Here is a 19062-nt window from a genome sequence, read left to right as displayed (position 1 = left end):
GCCATTCGTCATACTCCCCCTTAAACTATTACGAATATCATATAATAAATATTATCTAAAAAAACACCACACCGCAAAAAAAGACTGAACACGATACAAGACACATGCACATATACATATATATGTACATGGCCCAGGACAAGGCTTATTATCAACATATCATAAGACCGAAGGTGAAACATGCACACCTATATACATAATATCATACCCTATTTTAACCAAATCAAAATAGTTTACAACATCCGGGTAATTCCGGGGTTAATTAAAGTTAAGGAGTCGCCACCTAATTATTTATGGTGAATTAGGGCACCTAAGGTAATTAAAGTTATTATCTAAAGTTGATTGATTTTAAAGTCTACGAAACCAAAATTCTGGGTAAGGGTTCAACTAACCTGGAGGGAAGGCATTAGGCATCCTCAAGGTTCCATTAATAATGGTTAATCCGACCGAACTTATAGTCAATTAATTAGGCTAAGTATAACGTTTTTAAAATGTTTTTGGAGAATAACTTATAAACATTGCTAAAGTTTTGAAATGTAATAAAGTAATAATATTAGTAAAGATAAGATTTGTGGAAAATATAAAGGTTTGCATAAAGGAAGGACTTTAACGAAAATATGACTTACAAAAGTCGTTAGAGTTTTGAAGAAAAGAATATAATGATGCTGATTAGATAATACTTATAAATATTGTTAAGGTTCTGAATAATAATGCCATTCAAACTAAAATCTGCAAAGTATAATGATTTGTATCCAAATAGGAACCTTTAAATAAAAGGCTTAACAAATTTAAATTTGGAATAAAATTATATTATATAAATATAGTGATGTAAAAATTTAGACTTTTTCCCCAAATGGGATATATGACGAGGCGAGTTTTCTTTCTTTGTTATTAACTATATTTGGTTAAAAATTCGCATGTTAGCGATGCTTAAGTTTCTAAGATAGTAATAAAATATAATTCCTTTGATTCAAAGCATACTCTTTAAAGATCAATTATTTTGAAAATAATTATTAAGGCATTATAAATAGCTCTAATATGTAAAAGGAAGAAAATAAAGCTTATTGAATTAATTGTTAATTCTTCCTACCCATTTACTAAAGCCAACCCGACTAAATTCACTAAAGTTCACCTAATCTAAACAAAATGAAACAAGTAAAATATTAGTCATGTAATTACAAATTAAATGCACAATAAAAAATAAAGTGAAGAAATGAGATGATTTGGCTGATTCAGCCCATTTTAAGTCACACTTTATTCCGCCTTCGGGCCTAAGCCCGGTAGAATTCATATTCTTCTTTAGCGGTTTCATTGTTATTATTGTCACTGTTTATTGGGCTTAGCCCAGATTTCATTTTCTATATATACTACGGACGGAGTTGAAAGAAGATGCCCCGTGGATATTATGTTGGGCTCTCAGCCCAACGTCGAATGCGGGAGATGAGCGAGTCCCACGGACTCGTATGCGGTAATCATGCACAAAATAGAAAGAAAAGGATTAGTATATAATTAAGTAATAAGGTCAACATTCGAAATGTAAACATCAAAGTGGATTAGTGGGTTGTGTATATGCCGTGTATACTTGAAAACATGAGATAGAGACAGGGGAAAGAAAGTTATGCAATATTCCATGTAAGACTCATCGAAACAGTGAAAGGGATCACAGTAAACAAAATTCAATGGATGCTTCTGCTGATACACGTGCAAATCAAATGTATTCCAGGGATGGGGACTAAGTGGTGACTAGTCTCACAAACGACCTTAAAATCAAGTAAGAAGAGTAAAACAAAGTATTGTACGCTGCTGGATATAAAATGCAATATTTAAAAATTCATTCCAGTTTTCTATTTTGGGAAGAGAACTATAGTGGTAGTGAAGGTGTCCCTCCTTTTATTTCTTTTCCCGATCAACACACGATAAAAAAAACTTCTTATACGAAAGAATCGCAAAACTCCAATGGGAACATGATGACTTATGCTTTTATACGCAAACCAAGTCTACGGACACACGTCCAGGTATCATTAACTAAAAAAAAAAAATCTAGGCGGCGAACGTGACCAACAATTCACAGAGACAGATACGGTAGAGCAACCACGAACAGCAATCTTTCCTTAGATGAGTACTAAAACAAAGAATCGACCAGTAAAAAAAGTAAATACTTGTTGAATTTGCAATAATCAATCAATCTAAAAAGGTATTCTTTGCTTCAAAATATAGTAGCAATTAAGCCGAGGAAAGCAACACAAAACCGAGTTCATGTAGTAAGATGGATATAGAAAGAACTTCGGAAAACATGCGGCAAACAAACGAACTAAACTTGATCGAAGTATGCAAAAAAAAACAGACTACTGTCTATTCTAAGTCCGAAATCGCTCTCGTACCCCCTCAATTCTGCCAATCTTACTTACTCGTCTAGAAAGAGGGCTTTACGTGTTACGACCTGTTTTAATCATATACGCGATATATAGAAAGATATATACACCAATAAGATGTATACCCGATGTATATCGAATGTATATCCTCTTCTTACCTTGATAACCCATTATGCATCTTATGTATATTCGATTCTAAATAAGTTCCAAGTCACAAGTTCGGTCCAAACGAATCAAGCTACAATATACGTCTTTTAGGCTCGTTTTATGGAGTATAATCCTATTCTAACAGCTCCAATCGAATGACGCGACGACGAAGAAAACTACACAACAATAAAGAACGAGCTAAAATTTCAAAAGCAGTAAAAAATCAAATGCGGAAAGCGATAAATGTGTCGGAATTTACCTTTTTTGCGTGCGATGAACTAGGACGGGGTCACGAACCCATTCTCGCAACGAACAGATCCGAAACTCGACAAAATGAACTCGAGCAGTTTGTTTATAATTATCAGCCAACAGAAATGAAATCGAACCTTTATTTCAGCTAAAGTTCCCGAAATAAAGAAGTATGTTTGGAAGATGGTCGTCTATTTTCGGTTGGTCGACGGCTAAGAAAGTTGAACCCTCGGGTTCCAAATGTTGGTATTTATAGGTGTAAAACTAAAGTCTAGGGTTTCGATTTGGGAGAATTTTAGGCGGGATTTGAAGTGATCCGTTTGAAAATCGAATCAAATCCTAGAGTCGATCTCTCTTTTTCAGATTTTTGGCCGTTTGTATTTGACCAAATCATATATAAAAATGGCAAGGTGGAACTCCGCCATGGTAAAAAACAAAGGTGGTTTTGTTTGGAAGAGGAAAGAGGAGAGGGTTTGCATGAAAAGGGAAGGGGCAAGGATCTGCCATGGGAAAGTTGGTCAGGGTTTTGCTAAAACGGGGTGAGAGAGAGATGAAGAAGATGACAAGGAGAGGAGAGAGAGACGAAGGAGAGTGAGAAAGAGAGAGCAGATGGGTGAAACGGCGTGAAGAGAGATGGAGAAACAAAATTAGGATTAAGTTAAGGTTTGGGCCGGGTCGAGTAAATTTTGGGGTGGGCTGGACGGGTAGAATGGATGGTATGGTCTGTGTTGGTCCGAAAATGTGGGCTCAATTTTGACGAATTGGGTTGCAAATCATGAATCTCTTCCTCTCTCGTTTTAATTATCCCGGGCTTCTAATTTAATGACTAGTAACTAATATATTACGCGAAGACAAATAATAATTAGTATGTAAAAGATTTAATAAAGTAAAAATTAATTTAACGAGTACAAATTCTAAAATGAAATGATGACGAACCGTTTAAAAATTGTGATAAAGTACTGCTAGTAATGTTTGAAAATAAAAATAGCGAAAATAAAGTATTTAACTCGTCGATAAATTTAGAAGCCCGAGTATATAAAATTAAATGAAGGCAGGACAAAATTTGGGTGTCAACACATAACACTTCAGCACATCTATGAACATACATGGGTACACAACATCTTGGTCGAGACAGGGCCCCGCCGTACCCAAAAGATGCATATATAACATAAGTAAAGCAAAATACCAAAGACAGGAAAGCCCGGAGCAAGTGGAGCTTGCTGACTATACGCTAAACTGTGCAATCCTACCTAGAAGAGCCTTCGAACTGTCTGTCAGGACATGCAGCACAAAATGCAGCGCCCCGTGAAGTGGGACGTCAGTAGGGATAAAAGTACTGAGTATGTAAGGCAGGAAACAATAACATAAGACATAAATATAAAAGAATAGAAGTAACCTGAGCCATCGGAGGACGTACAATATGCAATGCATGAGTTTAAAAAACATATGCAAGTATATACATATAGTACATCATCATTATTATATCGTCCTCAACGCGCGTCCGGGGAGCATCATAACATGCCCACTGCAGTGGTGTGCACATCTACGTGCCTGCCCGACCGACTATAGCGCGGCGCAGTGTAGTAAAATAATGAATACATATATATACAATGCATGAGGAACTAATAGAAATGACATCTGGGCCTTTCGGAGTGACGTAAGGTCGATAACCTCCGAATAACGTTATGGAAACTCATATCAACATCAAGAAACCATTTAGTGAAGGTAATTTATCATAACCTGAATCAATCAGATAATTAAGGCATTAAAATTTGAAGTACAAACCATAGGAATGGAGTGAATTGTTATGGGATGCTCGTGTTCATGTTCTAGTTGGATTCGTGCCAAAGAAAGAGGGAAACGAACACCTTACATACCATATATGCCGTGCCGAGTCCTTATAGTGTTCGTCCAATGTACTATTTGACCCTTAGTTAGGCTTCAATATGTTCGTATATCACGTACATAAGTTGTATATCGAACTATGATTCGGAGTTACAAGGATTCGGGCAACACTTCCTTTGTTTCTATTACGTTCCCGATGTTCAAACAATCAAAACCACAACAACCACATCAAGTCTATAAATTCCAGCCATCAAATAATTTAGAACAACCACCAAACAACCCATACGACAATAACAACATCAATACGGTTTACGGTATAATTTCCGTACTTTCTCAAATAACAAATTTGCTATGATATAAATTGACTCCAATTCATGTATAGGGAGGGAATTCTTACCTTATTTGCCAAGAATTTATCTTCTTCCACCTTACTTCACTTTGACAAAAATTCAAATTCAACAACGTAATCGAAACGGAACAACGTAATCAAAGCGGTGAGCGAAATCCGTACCAAAATTGAATAACGATGTTGAATATAGAAGCAAAGTGAGACCCTTTTGTGTTGCTGGTCACGTTTTATTCCTTGGATTTGGATTTGGCTTTGACAGGTCTTTTCACACAATGTATTTTTTGGACCCTTCCAAAAAAGTGAGTTAGCCATATAACATGAATATTAGGTCCACCTTGACACCTTATCCCATGCCATGTGTCATTCAAGCACAATATGTGCTTTGACTAATCAAGTCTAACTTAATGACACCTTTTCCTGCCTAACTAATGCCATGTGGCTGCCTACCTATAATACTTATCCATTAATTCTAATTAAGACCATAATTAATCCCTTGTTCTCCCACTTTATTACAACATTTAATCAGTTATCCACATGATTAATTTCTTGATCTCAATTCACTTAAACGTGAGCCACTTTTAGCACACTTCCTATACTCAATGTTATAATTATGTGGTATAACACTAGTCCTTAGCCTATTTTTCCATACACGAAATATTATTTCCAACTGTTGTCGCCACATTTTTAAGTCTGAAATCATTTCCGGATCCTTTTATACACCGAGCTCTCGATAAGCACAATTAATTATGGCCAAGATTTCCCGTCTCAAGTCTACTTTACCTAAGTCGAGTTGTTCAGACCACAACCTAAAAGTACGGGCTATCACAATCCACTTCCCTTCCACGAACTTCATCGAAAAGCGTTTTTTGATTCGTTTAACTTCTGATCCTGACGATACCTCTTGAACCCTCATATCTTGTGGTTAACATGGTTTAGCCTCTTATAATCTCATTCTTCAAGCTTACGTTGATTAACTTACGACGAATTTGACGCTCGAAAGTGCGAGGTGTAACAAATATTGAGTTTTTAATTTATGTATTTGTACATTCTTGTTTGCAGGAGATTAAATGGCAATAAATTATCAGGGAAAATTACAATGCAAATCTTGGAACTCATCTATGAAGGCAATTTGAAGCTTATGTAAGCTTATGCTTATTTATATCAGAAGTATCTTTTGATGAGTTTGTACTATAATAAGTAACATGCAAGCATTTATTTATAAAAGGAACATGAAGATATGCGATTTATTAATGCGGCACCTTAGGATGTTCGGATATTTTGTTTACGAATTATGATTTGCACATTTGGTAAGATTGTATAAGAGTTGGAATTTTTTTAATTGTTTTCACAAAATGTGGGGTTTTATCGATTATGAGAAAATATGACAGAAGAAATCCAAATTGCACGCATGTCGAAACAAAATTTCAACTTCAAATTAATAATTTCAGATGCCCAAACCTTCCTTAGTTCTAACAAGCTTCGGCAATTTGGAATTCTAAGATCCCTCTTCTAACGACCTTTTTTAATACAGAAATGTCTCAAAGAATCAATTAGCAGGGACTGCCCACCACGCTCACAAAACAAGTAAGCACCACAGATATATGCATGCACCCTCTCCTTTATCTCTCATAGCTTCTTTCAGAAAAAAAGAAAGACAAACAAAGAAATAAAACTGCTGCGTGTTTACGTAAGTTTGAAATTTGAGAGGTTGTTTTTGCTGTAGGATTTGCCATAACGACAGTTATTCAAGATATTAAAGCTTAGCGAGGACACATGAACGATGTGTTACATTTGGATACGCACGTACTTGGGAGCTGCACTTTGCTATTTCCAGTTAAAATTCGCGACTTTGAGAAGAAAAAAGTTGTGATTGAGATGATATTTTCTTGTAATGAACATATTCTACACTAGTATCTCACTGTGAGGCTTCAAGTTCAAGTGCACTTCTATAGCTAGCCTTTTGTGCCTTCTTATTCTGGATTGCTATAAAATAACTTTATGTTATCACGCTATTTAAATGGTATTAATTATATGTAACAGGCCTTTAAAAATGAAATTTATAATCTAAAAAAATTACTGCTACAACACTTTAATATATATTGGTTTTTTTTTGGGGGGGGGGTGTGGGGGGGGGGGGGCAAGATATTACACAATCATTATATATGAATTGAATCCCTTTGGAAGAACCAACTGTAGAATTTGCGGATACAAAATACATCAAATTAAATCATCAAACTTAAAAAATATATAAAACAATGAAAATGACATCATTATCCTTGGAGTAACTAGAATTCACAAACAATCAAGAAAGCCTAACAGATTCAGAGTCAGAATTAATCGTACAACGGTACTCATGAATCATGATCCTTGGAGTATTTAGACTTCACATAAATGAAATACTCTAAGACTGTGTGCTGTTTAATTACAAATTTGAATATCATAGACGCACAGATAAAATTTATACCTCTCATGCAAATTGTAATTGAGAAGGGTGTTACGATAACCAACTGCAATGGGCCATGGAAACAGCAAGGAAAGTGATGCATTGATAGTCAATGGTCAAAAATGCCAATTTTATTTTAGTTGGCCTTTTGTTTAAGGAAATGTATTGATTTACATATGGTCCGCAACAATAAGCCTTTTCTCAAATTGACTAGAACAACTTTTTATCTTCTATAATAGTACCAACTTTTTTCCACTGAAGCTAATCATGGCCATTTGAAAATCTAATACTCTGCTTTAACTTAGTCAAAGTTACTCCTTTTTAGAGAACATACCCACTAATTAACACTTTTAACAGGCATTGCATATGATTAAATTTGTAGTGGGCTTGAGTGAGTACTTTTTTGACGTGTGTGGGAATGTTATTTAAACTTTACATAGTTAATTTCATTCCAATCAGAAACTTTGAGAAGGATCCCTAAAAAAGAAGTTAAAAAAGAAGAAGAAGATCAAAATGTTTAAACTGTCACAATTGTACATGCCCCGTAATGATATTTATTTTCGCATAGATAGTCACGTGTATGGAGGATTAAAATGGATTGCAGTGACCAAGAATGTATTATCGATCGAACTCATAAAACTAAGCGTATTTATTTTTACCACTTAGACGCTTTCAAATAATACTCCCTCCGTTTTGTTTACTTGTCAAGTATACTAGAAAAATATTTTTTTTCTGGTTTATTTTAGCAAATTAAGAGAGAATTGTTTTTTTCTTCTAATTTTATCCTTATCATTAAGTAATCATTTCACAAACTTATTTGAATATTGATTGATATTAGTTTATACCATTTATAAGGGTAATTTAATAAACTAAATAGTATTTAATTTAAACATTTCACAAACTTTTGAGTATTAATTGATATTAATTTATACCATTAACTTTAAACTTTCAATTTTAATTTTAATAGAGTTATTTATAATCACACAAAATATCTATGACTTGTTTATGCCACAAGTTTCAAAAAAATTTCTTTCACTCTTAAATTCCGTTCTCACTTAAACACCATCACATAAATTGGGAGGGTTATTTTTTAAAAGAGAGTCAAAAAATGCATACTGGATATGTAAAAAGGAATAAAGGCAGTGATTACTTCTTCGATCCTAAAGATCGAGGGGCTTGGTCATTACTCGAGACGAACTACGATAATACTCAAACAACGTTTTGACTCAAAATCCCAACTACACACCTAACCTTTGTCCTATTACCCCCCGGACAAAAAATGGCCCTTTTTTGCTGATGAGATTTCTTTGGCTCTTAAATTCGACGCCAACTTCGCCACATCATGCCAAGTAGATTTTGAAACACCATCACTTCATCTTCATCTTCACCCTATTATTTTTTTTTAAAAAATAATATCCATTATAAACGAAAATCTCAAAAAAAATCCACATATGATTCCGATTTCCACCATAAACGAAAATATGTAAAAAGGAAAAAAATAAAAAAATAAAGATGAAAAATCAATCTTGTGATAAAGTTGCTTGTTTGGAGTTCGATCCTAAAGATCGAATTTGGAAAGGCTTGATTGTTTAATCAAATTAATGGATGAACTTTGAGACGAACTACGATTTTTTTTTTCAAGTTAAATAATGTGTAATTTAGACATATTTTTAGAGATTTTTTTTTTTTTTTTTTTTGAAGAACCTTATAAATTAATAAAAAAATGAGCCAAAGAAAATTAAACACGTGGCACGTGGGCCGGGCGCGTGTGGACCGCCATTTAATATTTGGGGGTTGCGTACTGACTTTGAAAAAAATTTGTTCGAGTATAATGTTAGGTGTGTAGTAACCACGTAACTCAAAGTTAAAGTATAATTTAGACATATTTTTACGAACCTTATAAAACTCTTCCTTAAATGGACTGAAAGGAGTATAATACCACTAACCACTAACATTAAAAATATAAATCTTTATAGAATGAAGAGAAAATGACAAAAATAGTCCCTTATGTTTGAGATAGGTTTAAAGTAATCCATTAAATATATTTTTGAATAGTGTTGATCCTTTAAGTTTGTCGAAAATGGACACTTTCAATCTCTATCCAATATTTTGACAAACTCTATCTATTGATTTGAGGGAAACTTTGAAAAACATATAATCATAAACACCAGAAAACCCACATAAAATCTTAAAAACCGCAACACAAAAGTTACAATAGATATCAAAAATAGCAGGAGTTGCATCAAAAATGCTCTTACAAAATCAAGAAAATAGACCAAAACTAGCAAAAACTGCACCTTCAAATTTGAGCTCCTGATAATTTTTTTTATAATTTTTTTTTCTTTTCACAGATATTCCTATCAAATTTGACATACAATAATAATAACGAAGATCAAAAGTGTTCATTTTGACAAAGTTAAACGACAAAAACCCGAATAAAACTGCTTAAAAATATATTTAAAGAATTACTTTAAACCTAATCTCAAACATAAGGGACTATCTCTGTTATTTTTCCATTTATTGGCATGTGTCATCTTCTAAAAAAAAATGTGACTATCCTGCTGTTTACTTTTTGATCCAAGTACGTGTGTAGATTGTAATGTCACCGGTCGCATCACCGGCCCACCACTTCATATTGTTATCAAAAGTCTTTTCCCGCCTTGCATAAAGAGGCGGGAATCTTTTGTTTATATAAATAAATAAACAAATCAGAGAAAAATGATGGTTTTCGTGCCCTGTGCTACAACACTAGTATATCGTGTTACAAAAAATATAGGGACCTAATGAAGTCCAATTACTACATCCCTAAGCAAATCTCACAAACTCAAGTTAATTGAATCTAAGGGTGTGTTCGATGTGAAAGAAAACGTTTTTCTCATGTTTAATTTGGTGGATCAAATTTTTTAGAAAATTAGTTCGTTAAAAATGAGGAAAATGACTTTATTAGAAGAAGTAAGAAAATAATTTTCACAAATTGCATTTCACATTGATTGTGTCCTCTCCATCGTCCAACATACCTCATCTTCATCCCACTCCCAACCCCGTAACCCCCATCCTCACCACCCCACACCCCTACCCCACCCCACGTATTTATCTAGATTATATACTAATGCTTTTTAGATAATACAATAGTATTTTTTGTTTAAATATTGAAAACAAAAAAAATAAATAAGAAATCACTTATTTTCCTGGAAAACATTTTCCAAGAAAATATTTACATGAAAACATTTTCCTTCGTTCCGAACACACCCTAAATTAATCCACATTTTATTCTTTTCCGCTTGAAGTGGTGAAGCCTCGGGTAGTTTAAACATCCTTGTTTTTTCCCCCATAGTTTCAATATCCTTGTTAATAGCATGAAAAATAGTTGGGTGATGTAGTACTAATTGGAGAGAATTCTTGTTTCTTGACTGATGCATAAACATAAGAGTTGGGTGATGTACTACTATAATATAGAGTGGTAGTACTAATCTTTCTCAATTAAAGTACAAAGAATGAATAACACAAGCAAAACATTAACTTAAAAAAGGTAAATGTATAAAACCGAAAATAACGGATATCAATGTAATGCAACGCAAGTTCTTAAAGTTTTTGTCGTGAAGACTTGTCTGTAATATTTTGAATACATTCTTGGGGCGGTAATATTATAGTACTGTATTATTATTGTTTCTAGTAATTTATTAAGTATTTTGTCTTTGCTAGTTCTGGTGATTTTGAATTATTCTCATTATCTTCCAAGTGTTGCGCGCTTAAAACAGTGAATAACGTAGATTCCAAGTCCAGTGGCAGTGAATGTCTGTTCCCCATTAGAGCCTTTGAGGTTCCATCTCTATCGTCTCACTTATCTAAGAATCTTTATACAGCCTTTTATTATTATCCCCGACATTATACTTTTTCTTCTTTTTTTTTACCCCAAGAAAATTGAAAAATTTAATTTTCATCAAAATTCAAAAAGAAGAATTTGTTCTTGTGTTTTTCATATATACTGTAATCAAAGTCAAGGGAACATTGTGCTTTGTTAAAGTTTTCAACTTTCTAAATTCTTGTCTTTTAGGGGTCGTTTGGTAGGGCGTATTAGGTAGAACAACATTGATACTATATTTTAGTACAATGTTTAGTTACAAATTTAAGTCTGAGTACAACTAATATTAGTATTACCTATACCATTCAGTATTATTCTTATACATAGTAAATCATGGCATTAACTATATCAATTGATGCTATTCCAATTCTGATACACTTTCAATACCATTTAGAAATTATACAATGCATGTTATTTAATACAACAAACTAAACAGTCGATAAATAATAATGCCAGCATAACTATCCCAAGATTACTAATGCACCATATTCAGTACTTACTATTCTCATGCACCCTACCAAACCACCCCTTAGATTTTAAAAATTTGAAAGTAAGTTGTACCAGTGTAAACAAGTTAGCAACAAGGGCAGAGGGACATACATGTTTTTTTATTGGCTCTATAAATTCCCACCAATCTGACAAAGCTCAGTAGATTCTTTTCTTTAAACTACCTACTTAGAAGTTATCAATCTATCTCCTTCCCCCTCTTTTCCGATCTCTGTTGTGGAGAACACCACCAACATCAACTCCATTAACAATTGAAGTTGGAGAAATGGCTATCTGCTTTCTGTTTCATATTTTCCTTCTCTTACTAACACTCGCCAATGCAAATGTAGAAGGTAAGTCTATGAATCTTGGAATAATCCTAGGTTGTCTTGTTTTATGTTTTTTGTTGACGCAATAGAACCTTGGAGCAACGATAAAGTTGTCTTTACGACGGTAACAGGTTCGAGCGCAACCATTAATACTTACATTAAGTTAGACTATCTACATCACACCTTCGGGGTGTGACTCTTTTCCGGATCCTGTGACGCGGGATGTTTTGAGCACCGTGCTGCCTTTTTAAAAAAAAAAAATTATTTTTTACAATGAAATGGTACTAATTAAATTTGGTTATGGGTTTTGGCCTTATCCAGGTGATGCTCTGTATGCATTAAGAAGAGCAGTGAATGACCCGGATAATGTGTTGCAGAGCTGGGATCCGACCCTGGTGGATCCTTGTACTTGGTTTCATGTCACTTGTGACTCTGAAAATCGGGTCACCCGACTGTATGTCTCCTATTTCTTTTCCAATGATTTATGCTTTCTTTTTGTTATAATGCTTTTCGTTATCTGTAAGAACATGTTTTTGTTGTATGCAGTGATCTCGGAAATGCCAAGCTGTCTGGAAATATAGTTCCTGAGTTGGGGAAGCTTGAACGTCTCCAGTACTTGTGAGTCCACTTCTCTTTTCTCTCCATTTTTTTTAGGCAGAATATTTATAGACCTCCTTAAATTTGGTGCATTTTATTCCAAATCCCCCTTAATTATACGTGGTCTTAACTATTCATGGACTTGGCTTTTTTCTAATCCTTACTCTTTCAAAAAATAATTGGTCTTAGTTACCTCAAATATACTTTGCTTTTCTATAAACCTTACCCCTCAAAAGAAAAACGGTGAAAGAAGGAACAATTGGGCTGTATTTTTAATGGAGGAATAAAGAAGATATATGGAAGGAGATAAGGAAATGGTCGTTGGAATGGATAAATATAATAGGAAATGGTAATTTAGAATTTTTAGGCATAGTCGTTAGAATGGATAAATATAATAGGAAATGGTATTTTAGAATTTTACGCATTCGATTAATATGATGTGACTGTTATATTACATTCTCATGCGCTAAGTGCCATTTGAAATCAATTGAGTTGTAGAAAAACCAAGTGCGCGGGTAATTACATTTTCGACCAATTACAGTTTGAGGGGTAACAATATAATAAACCAAGTACATGGGTAATTAAGACCAAACATAATTTAAGATATTTGAATAAAACGTGCCAAATTTAAGGAGGTATTTTGTTCTTCAGCCTTTTTTCTACAACGATAGTAACTCAGTTGGACTTGTGTGAAAATGTTGGTATACAATTTACTGAAAGATGAACTCATGACTTTAAACCTAAATAGATAAATATTACTGTCTCAAACTTACAGGGAACTATACATGAACAACTTAGTGGGTTCAATTCCACCAGAAATTGGAGGTCTTAAGAGCCTAGTAAGTCTTGATTTTTACCACAATAACCTCAGTGGCACTATTCCTCCATCTCTCTCCAAGCTTTCCAATCTCAGATTCCTGTAAGTATTTATTAATTTTTTTCTCTCTCATATTAATTATTTTCACAAGATTCATAAGTTATAGCTTCAACTAACTTTACTGCTGGTTTGTAGCCGACTCAATGGGAACAGACTGACAGGAAGAGTACCAAGGGAACTTACCAAGCTTGCAAATCTCAAGATTATGTGAGTTTTCTACAACAAGCTTCAATTAACTGCTACTCCCTTTGTTTCATAATAAGTGATATTTTTTTCTTTTTATTTTGTTTCAAAATAAGTGACGTTTCACAAAATCAATAAGACATTAATTGTTTTCTTGGAATTTCACCCTTATTTAAGTATATGGAGTTTTATATAACCAAGAAACTATTAAGGAGCTACTTCTTTTTCAAAACATTTAATTAAGGGTAAGTTAGCAAAAACACGTCGTATTTTCTAGGAGTGAGTAATTTTTTTAAGTGGTGTGCCCTAGCTAAAAGCACTACTTATTATGAAACAGAGGGAGTAAATAATTCCTCATTAAATAGATATTCCCTCTCGTTCAAAATATATAAGTGTCTACTTAGCTTTTAAAGACACCTTTTAAGAAAATGCTAACTTCTAGAAGAAAAAAAAAGTATTTTGACTAAACTATCCTTAATTAAAATTTGCATATTAACTACTATTCCCTCCACTCCATAATAAGTGAGTTTTTTAAGCTCATGCACACTCCTTAAGAAATTGCTCACTTCTAGAAAAGTAGGAGTGTTTTTTACTAACTTACCCTAATCAAGTTTTACTACTTTCTAGAAAAGAAAAGGTAGTTAATGAATCTTGACTATTTAAATAAGGGTAATCTTGGAAGAATCTGTCCAAAGTCTTCTTGAAATCCTAAAACACCATTTATTTTGGAAAATTAAAATCTAAAACACCAATTATTATGGAATTGAGGGACTAACTTGACACATTGGAATCTATTCACTTAACATTTAATAAAGACAAATCTAGAAAATTAAAGCTAACTCCTTTTTTATTATGACAATAGACACTTATTTTATACCAAAATGAAAAAGCTAAATGTACACTTGTTATGAAACGGAGGGAGTAAATACCAAATTCCATAACTCATTAACTTCTTTTCTTTGCATGCAGAGATGTGTCCAACAACGATTTATGTGGCTACATTCCGACCTCCGGCTCCTTCTCTAAGTTCACTGAGGAAAGGTGAATGAATTGGCCCTTATAATTACTTTTTCGGACCATTCAAAAGAATAGTAGCTAACAAATGTACAAGTTTCGTATATTAAGTATCAATATACATATAATATACACATTGTATACACAAAATATCATATACTATACACAATCAATACTACTGACTTTTGCCTCTGAACTTATTTGGTGGTTTTTTAAAATCTCTTTTGTAATGCTTCTTGAGTTAATGGATTGCAGTTTTAAGAACAACCCAAGACTAGAAGGACCTGAGCTTATGGGATTTGTGAGATATGACACAGGAGGCTGCAACTAAAGCATATGTGAGCAGAGTTAATCTCCTAGATTAGTAATTGTTTTAAATTAATATAGCTGCTAGAAGAGCAAAAATATCTATAGGTTTGTGTATGGAGGATCTTGCTCCGTGATTACCTTCTCTTCATGTAGTATAAATGTTAATACCTCACGGTTCCACTCTACTAGCGTAGTCCTTTTCCTTTCTGTACCATTTTTGTGGCAGTACTCCCTCAATGAAGGGTAGCAATCTAACTTTTAAACTTGTAATGTTATTTTTAATAGTATGCTTTCTTTATAATCATTATGACATATTCATAGGGATGGTACTGTAGTGGTGCAGACTGTACTCCCTCCATTCTTTTTTATTTCTCCTCTATATTAAAAATAAATGTCCAGTTTAAAAAATCAAGATAGAATTTAACACTTGTTCCTAATTTATCCTTGTTAGTTACTATAATCACTTCTCGATAAATTTCCCAAAACATTGCATTATTAAATTCAAAAGGTGATATAATGAAATTATTCTTTTATCTTTTGCTCTTTAATAAGCGTGTCAAGTCAATACTATATCACAAATAAAAATAGACTGAGGGAGTAGCATATATGGGTGGGGTGGTGTGTAGGGCTGTTCAAAACCGAACCGCAACCGATAACCCAACCGCAAAATAGGTTTATTGGTTTATTGGTATCGGGTAATTGGATTAGCGGATGGGGAATGGTTTGGAATTTTATAGTTAACGGCTTAATGGTGCGGGGGCGGTTTCCTCATTTTCCTTATCGGTTTAGCCGTTAACCCGTTAAGAATAACTAAATTATAAATAAATCCCTATGTATATAAAGTACTAAAGATTAGAAATACTAATCTTTGAGCCTAAAATTCATTTTTCTTCCCGCAACATGGTAGCAGTTTCTCATTTTCCTTATTGCTTCTGCCTGGTGTTTGTTTCTTATTATCTCATGTTACCAACTAGAATCATTCAAAACATTTTACTTTCCTTGGATGTTTCTTCCCTTTTCTATGGTGAAGATGAGAACGAGATAGAATTACTAGTGGTTGTTTGAGAAAAATAAGTTTTCTTATGGACATTGACACGCTTTAGTATGAAAATATCATACTTAATCTGCACAGTTTATTTAATAACGGTACTTTAGTGAAAATTTAATTCGTATTTCTAATAATTTAAAATCATGTTTCCCAAGAATACCCACCATGAGTAATACATCCATTTAAATCTTGTGATGTGAAGCAAATAGGGTCAAATGTGAGTTTGCAACCTATACATCATCAATATTGCGCCTTTTGTGTTTCGATAATTTTGTATTGATGCAATAGTCCAAGCAAAGAGAGGAAAAAAAAAATCTCATATACTTTATTAATTAACCGATAAACCGACCGCTAATCGACCGTTAACCGCTAAATCCACACTGAACCAACCTATATCTTATTGGTTGGTTAGCCGATTGAGATATTTAAAAACCGGTATCCGATAAGTCGAACTGTTAAGCACAATTATCCAACCGAACCGCCCGATAAGCACCCCTAGTGGTGTGGGTTTAGACATATGCGTCCACTGCGGGGCAGAGCGGGCGGATCAGTGAAGAAAAGTCAATTCTACGCAGGTGTGGTTCGGGTTATGGTTTAAATTTTATATAGAATATTAACTGAAATCTGTTGTCATTACCTAGCTATTGAAATGTTTTACTCTGCTCCCTCACAGACGCAATGTATTAGTAATATAATGCATTTATTTGCGAAAATATCTGTGGAATTCATAGTTATACATGTGCTTAAATTGTAAGTAATATTTATGGTGTGAGAAAAGGATATTTGCTCAACGCTCTCAAGAATACAGTGAAATGGCATATAATCAAGTAGGGGTGTATATGAATCGGATTGGTTCGAATTTTTTAAATATCAAACCAAGCCAATTGCATCGGATTTTTAAATTTATACACCATAGCAAATCAATAAAATTCGAGTTTTTCAACATCGGGTTTTCTCGGGTTATTCAGTTTTCTAGGGTTATTTTTTTTTTTTTTTTTTTTTTTTTTCGGAATAGTCTTGATACAAAACATATAAATTTTACTTCAAATATTCTTTAGTCTTAGTAAGATACAACTATGTAATTATAGTGTTTCATAAGAAAATAACACAAAATGTAAAAAGCGTGATGACATTGTATTAAAATATTCAACAAAAGATAATAAAATCGATTAAAATATATATTGTTAATTAATAAGTCATAAAGAAAATGACCATAATCTAAAAATACTAAGTCATGCTAAAATAAGTACGACTAATAAGTATTAATTACATGATAAGAAAAAAACTTAAGTATGTATTTTCACTCTCTAAACCAATTATACAAAACTAAAGAATAGATATCTAACATTATTGTCATTCCTAATGATAAATTTACTAGTGGTGAGTTGGTTTTGGTTTGGACTTTATATGAGTTACTAACATCCTAGGATATAAAACTTATTCACATTCAAAATCCTAAGTTCAAGCTTGAATAATATGATAATAGATAAAAAACTACGAAAAAATTTAAAAAATAATTATAAATTGCATTACAAATAAATATTTTTATGTATAAAATATTTTAAAAATTGAATACATGTAATGTCGGGTTGATTTGGTTCGGTTTGACTTTTTTTAGCTAAAACCAAACCAAATCAATTATGATCAGATTTTTTTTTCAACACCAAACCAAGTCAAACCAAACCACTAATCGAGTTTTTTTCTCGATTTGACTCTGTTTATCGGTTTGGTGCGGTTTATCGGTTTACTTTGTACATCCCTACTAAATCAAGTGGTTGAAATTCTAAAATCCAAAGTTCAGTAGCTCCTAAAGGCTAGAACAGCGAGACAGCACATACGAGCTATGGCAGAACAATTCACTGTATGGTTTTAGTAATAGCTCCTAATTTTTAAGCAATCAAAAATTTCATTCTTAACAAAATTCAGTATGTTTTTATATACGGTTAGAATATATTTAAAATGCAAAATTTAGTTTATCTGATCGGAATAGATCCCCCCTAGAGGAAGATAGTAACAAAACACTGCATGTATCTAGAGATTATGCACTAGCTAGCTTAATTTCGTTAACAGATCCATCCCATATAGAATACATCATTTCAAACTCAACAAAGGCAAAATTTTGGCAGGAACAGACTTATTATAAGTAGGCGTTTGGACATGCGATTTGAAACCATGAGATGAAATGAATGTCTCATAATTTCAAACCACGATTTTAAAAATTTTAAATATAAAACTTAACCCATAAATTTTGTTCGGTTTGACTTTTTTTAGCTAAAACCAAACCAAATCAATTATGATCAGATTTTTTTTTCAACACCAAACCAAGTCAAACCAAAACACTAATCGGGTTTTTTTCTCGATTTGACTCTATTTATCGGTTTGGTGCGGTTTATCGATTTACTTTGTATATCCCTACTAAATCAAGTGGTTGAAATTCTAAAATCCAAAGTTCAGTAGCTCCTAAAGGCTAAAACAGCGAGACAGCACATACGAGCTATGGCAGAACAATTCACTGTATGGTTTTAGTAATAGCTCCTAATTTTTAAGCAATCAAAAATTTCATTCTTAACAAAATTCAGTATGTTTTTATATACGGTTAGAATATATTTAAAATGCAAAATTTAGTTTATCTGATCGGAATAGATCCCCCCTAGAGGAAGATAGTAACAAAACACTGCATGTATCTAGAGATTATGCACTAGCTAGCTTAATTTCGTTAACAGATCCATCCCATATAGAATACATCATTTCAAACTCAACAAAGGCAAAATTTTGGCAGGTACAGACTTATTATAAGTAGGCGTTTGGACATGCGATTTGGAACCATAAGATGAAATGAATGTCTCATAATTTCAAACCATGGTTTGAAAACCCAAATCATCCAAAAAGGCATGATTTGAGGTTTCAAATCACGATTTTAAAAATTTTAAATATAAAACTTAACCCATAAAT

At 33.2% G+C, this 19062-nt stretch overlaps 1 protein-coding gene across 1 annotated transcript; it reads left to right on the top strand.

The window, feature by feature from the left end:
• The first annotated feature begins 11865 nt into the window (after window positions 1-11865).
• LOC132067328 (leucine-rich repeat protein 1-like) lies at window positions 11866-15366 on the top strand. Its single transcript, XM_059460525.1, has 7 exons — window positions 11866-12106; window positions 12404-12536; window positions 12629-12700; window positions 13455-13598; window positions 13692-13763; window positions 14709-14780; window positions 15009-15366. Exons 1-7 carry the CDS (start codon window positions 12040-12042, stop codon window positions 15082-15084), a joined length of 636 nt encoding a protein of 211 aa, XP_059316508.1. The 5' UTR covers window positions 11866-12039; the 3' UTR covers window positions 15085-15366.
• The last annotated feature ends 3696 nt before the right edge of the window (window positions 15367-19062 follow it).

This window comes from Lycium ferocissimum, chromosome 8 (assembly GCF_029784015.1).
Source record: "Lycium ferocissimum isolate CSIRO_LF1 chromosome 8, AGI_CSIRO_Lferr_CH_V1, whole genome shotgun sequence".
Lineage (NCBI taxonomy): Eukaryota > Viridiplantae > Streptophyta > Magnoliopsida > Solanales > Solanaceae > Lycium > Lycium ferocissimum.
Note: the sequence above shows the minus strand (reverse complement) of the source record. Positions and strands in the feature narration are given on the sequence as shown.

Excerpts from the sequence above, each read along its gene's own strand:
- LOC132067328 (XM_059460525.1), top strand. The coding sequence starts at position 12,040 with ATGGCTATCTGCTTTCTGTTTCATATTTTCCTTCTCTTACTAACACTC. Across the intron at positions 12,107-12,403 it reads CGCCAATGCAAATGTAGAAG|GTGATGCTCTGTATGCATTA; the intron begins GTAAGTCTATGA and ends GGCCTTATCCAG. Across the intron at positions 13,599-13,691 it reads CTTTCCAATCTCAGATTCCT|CCGACTCAATGGGAACAGAC; the intron begins GTAAGTATTTAT and ends GCTGGTTTGTAG.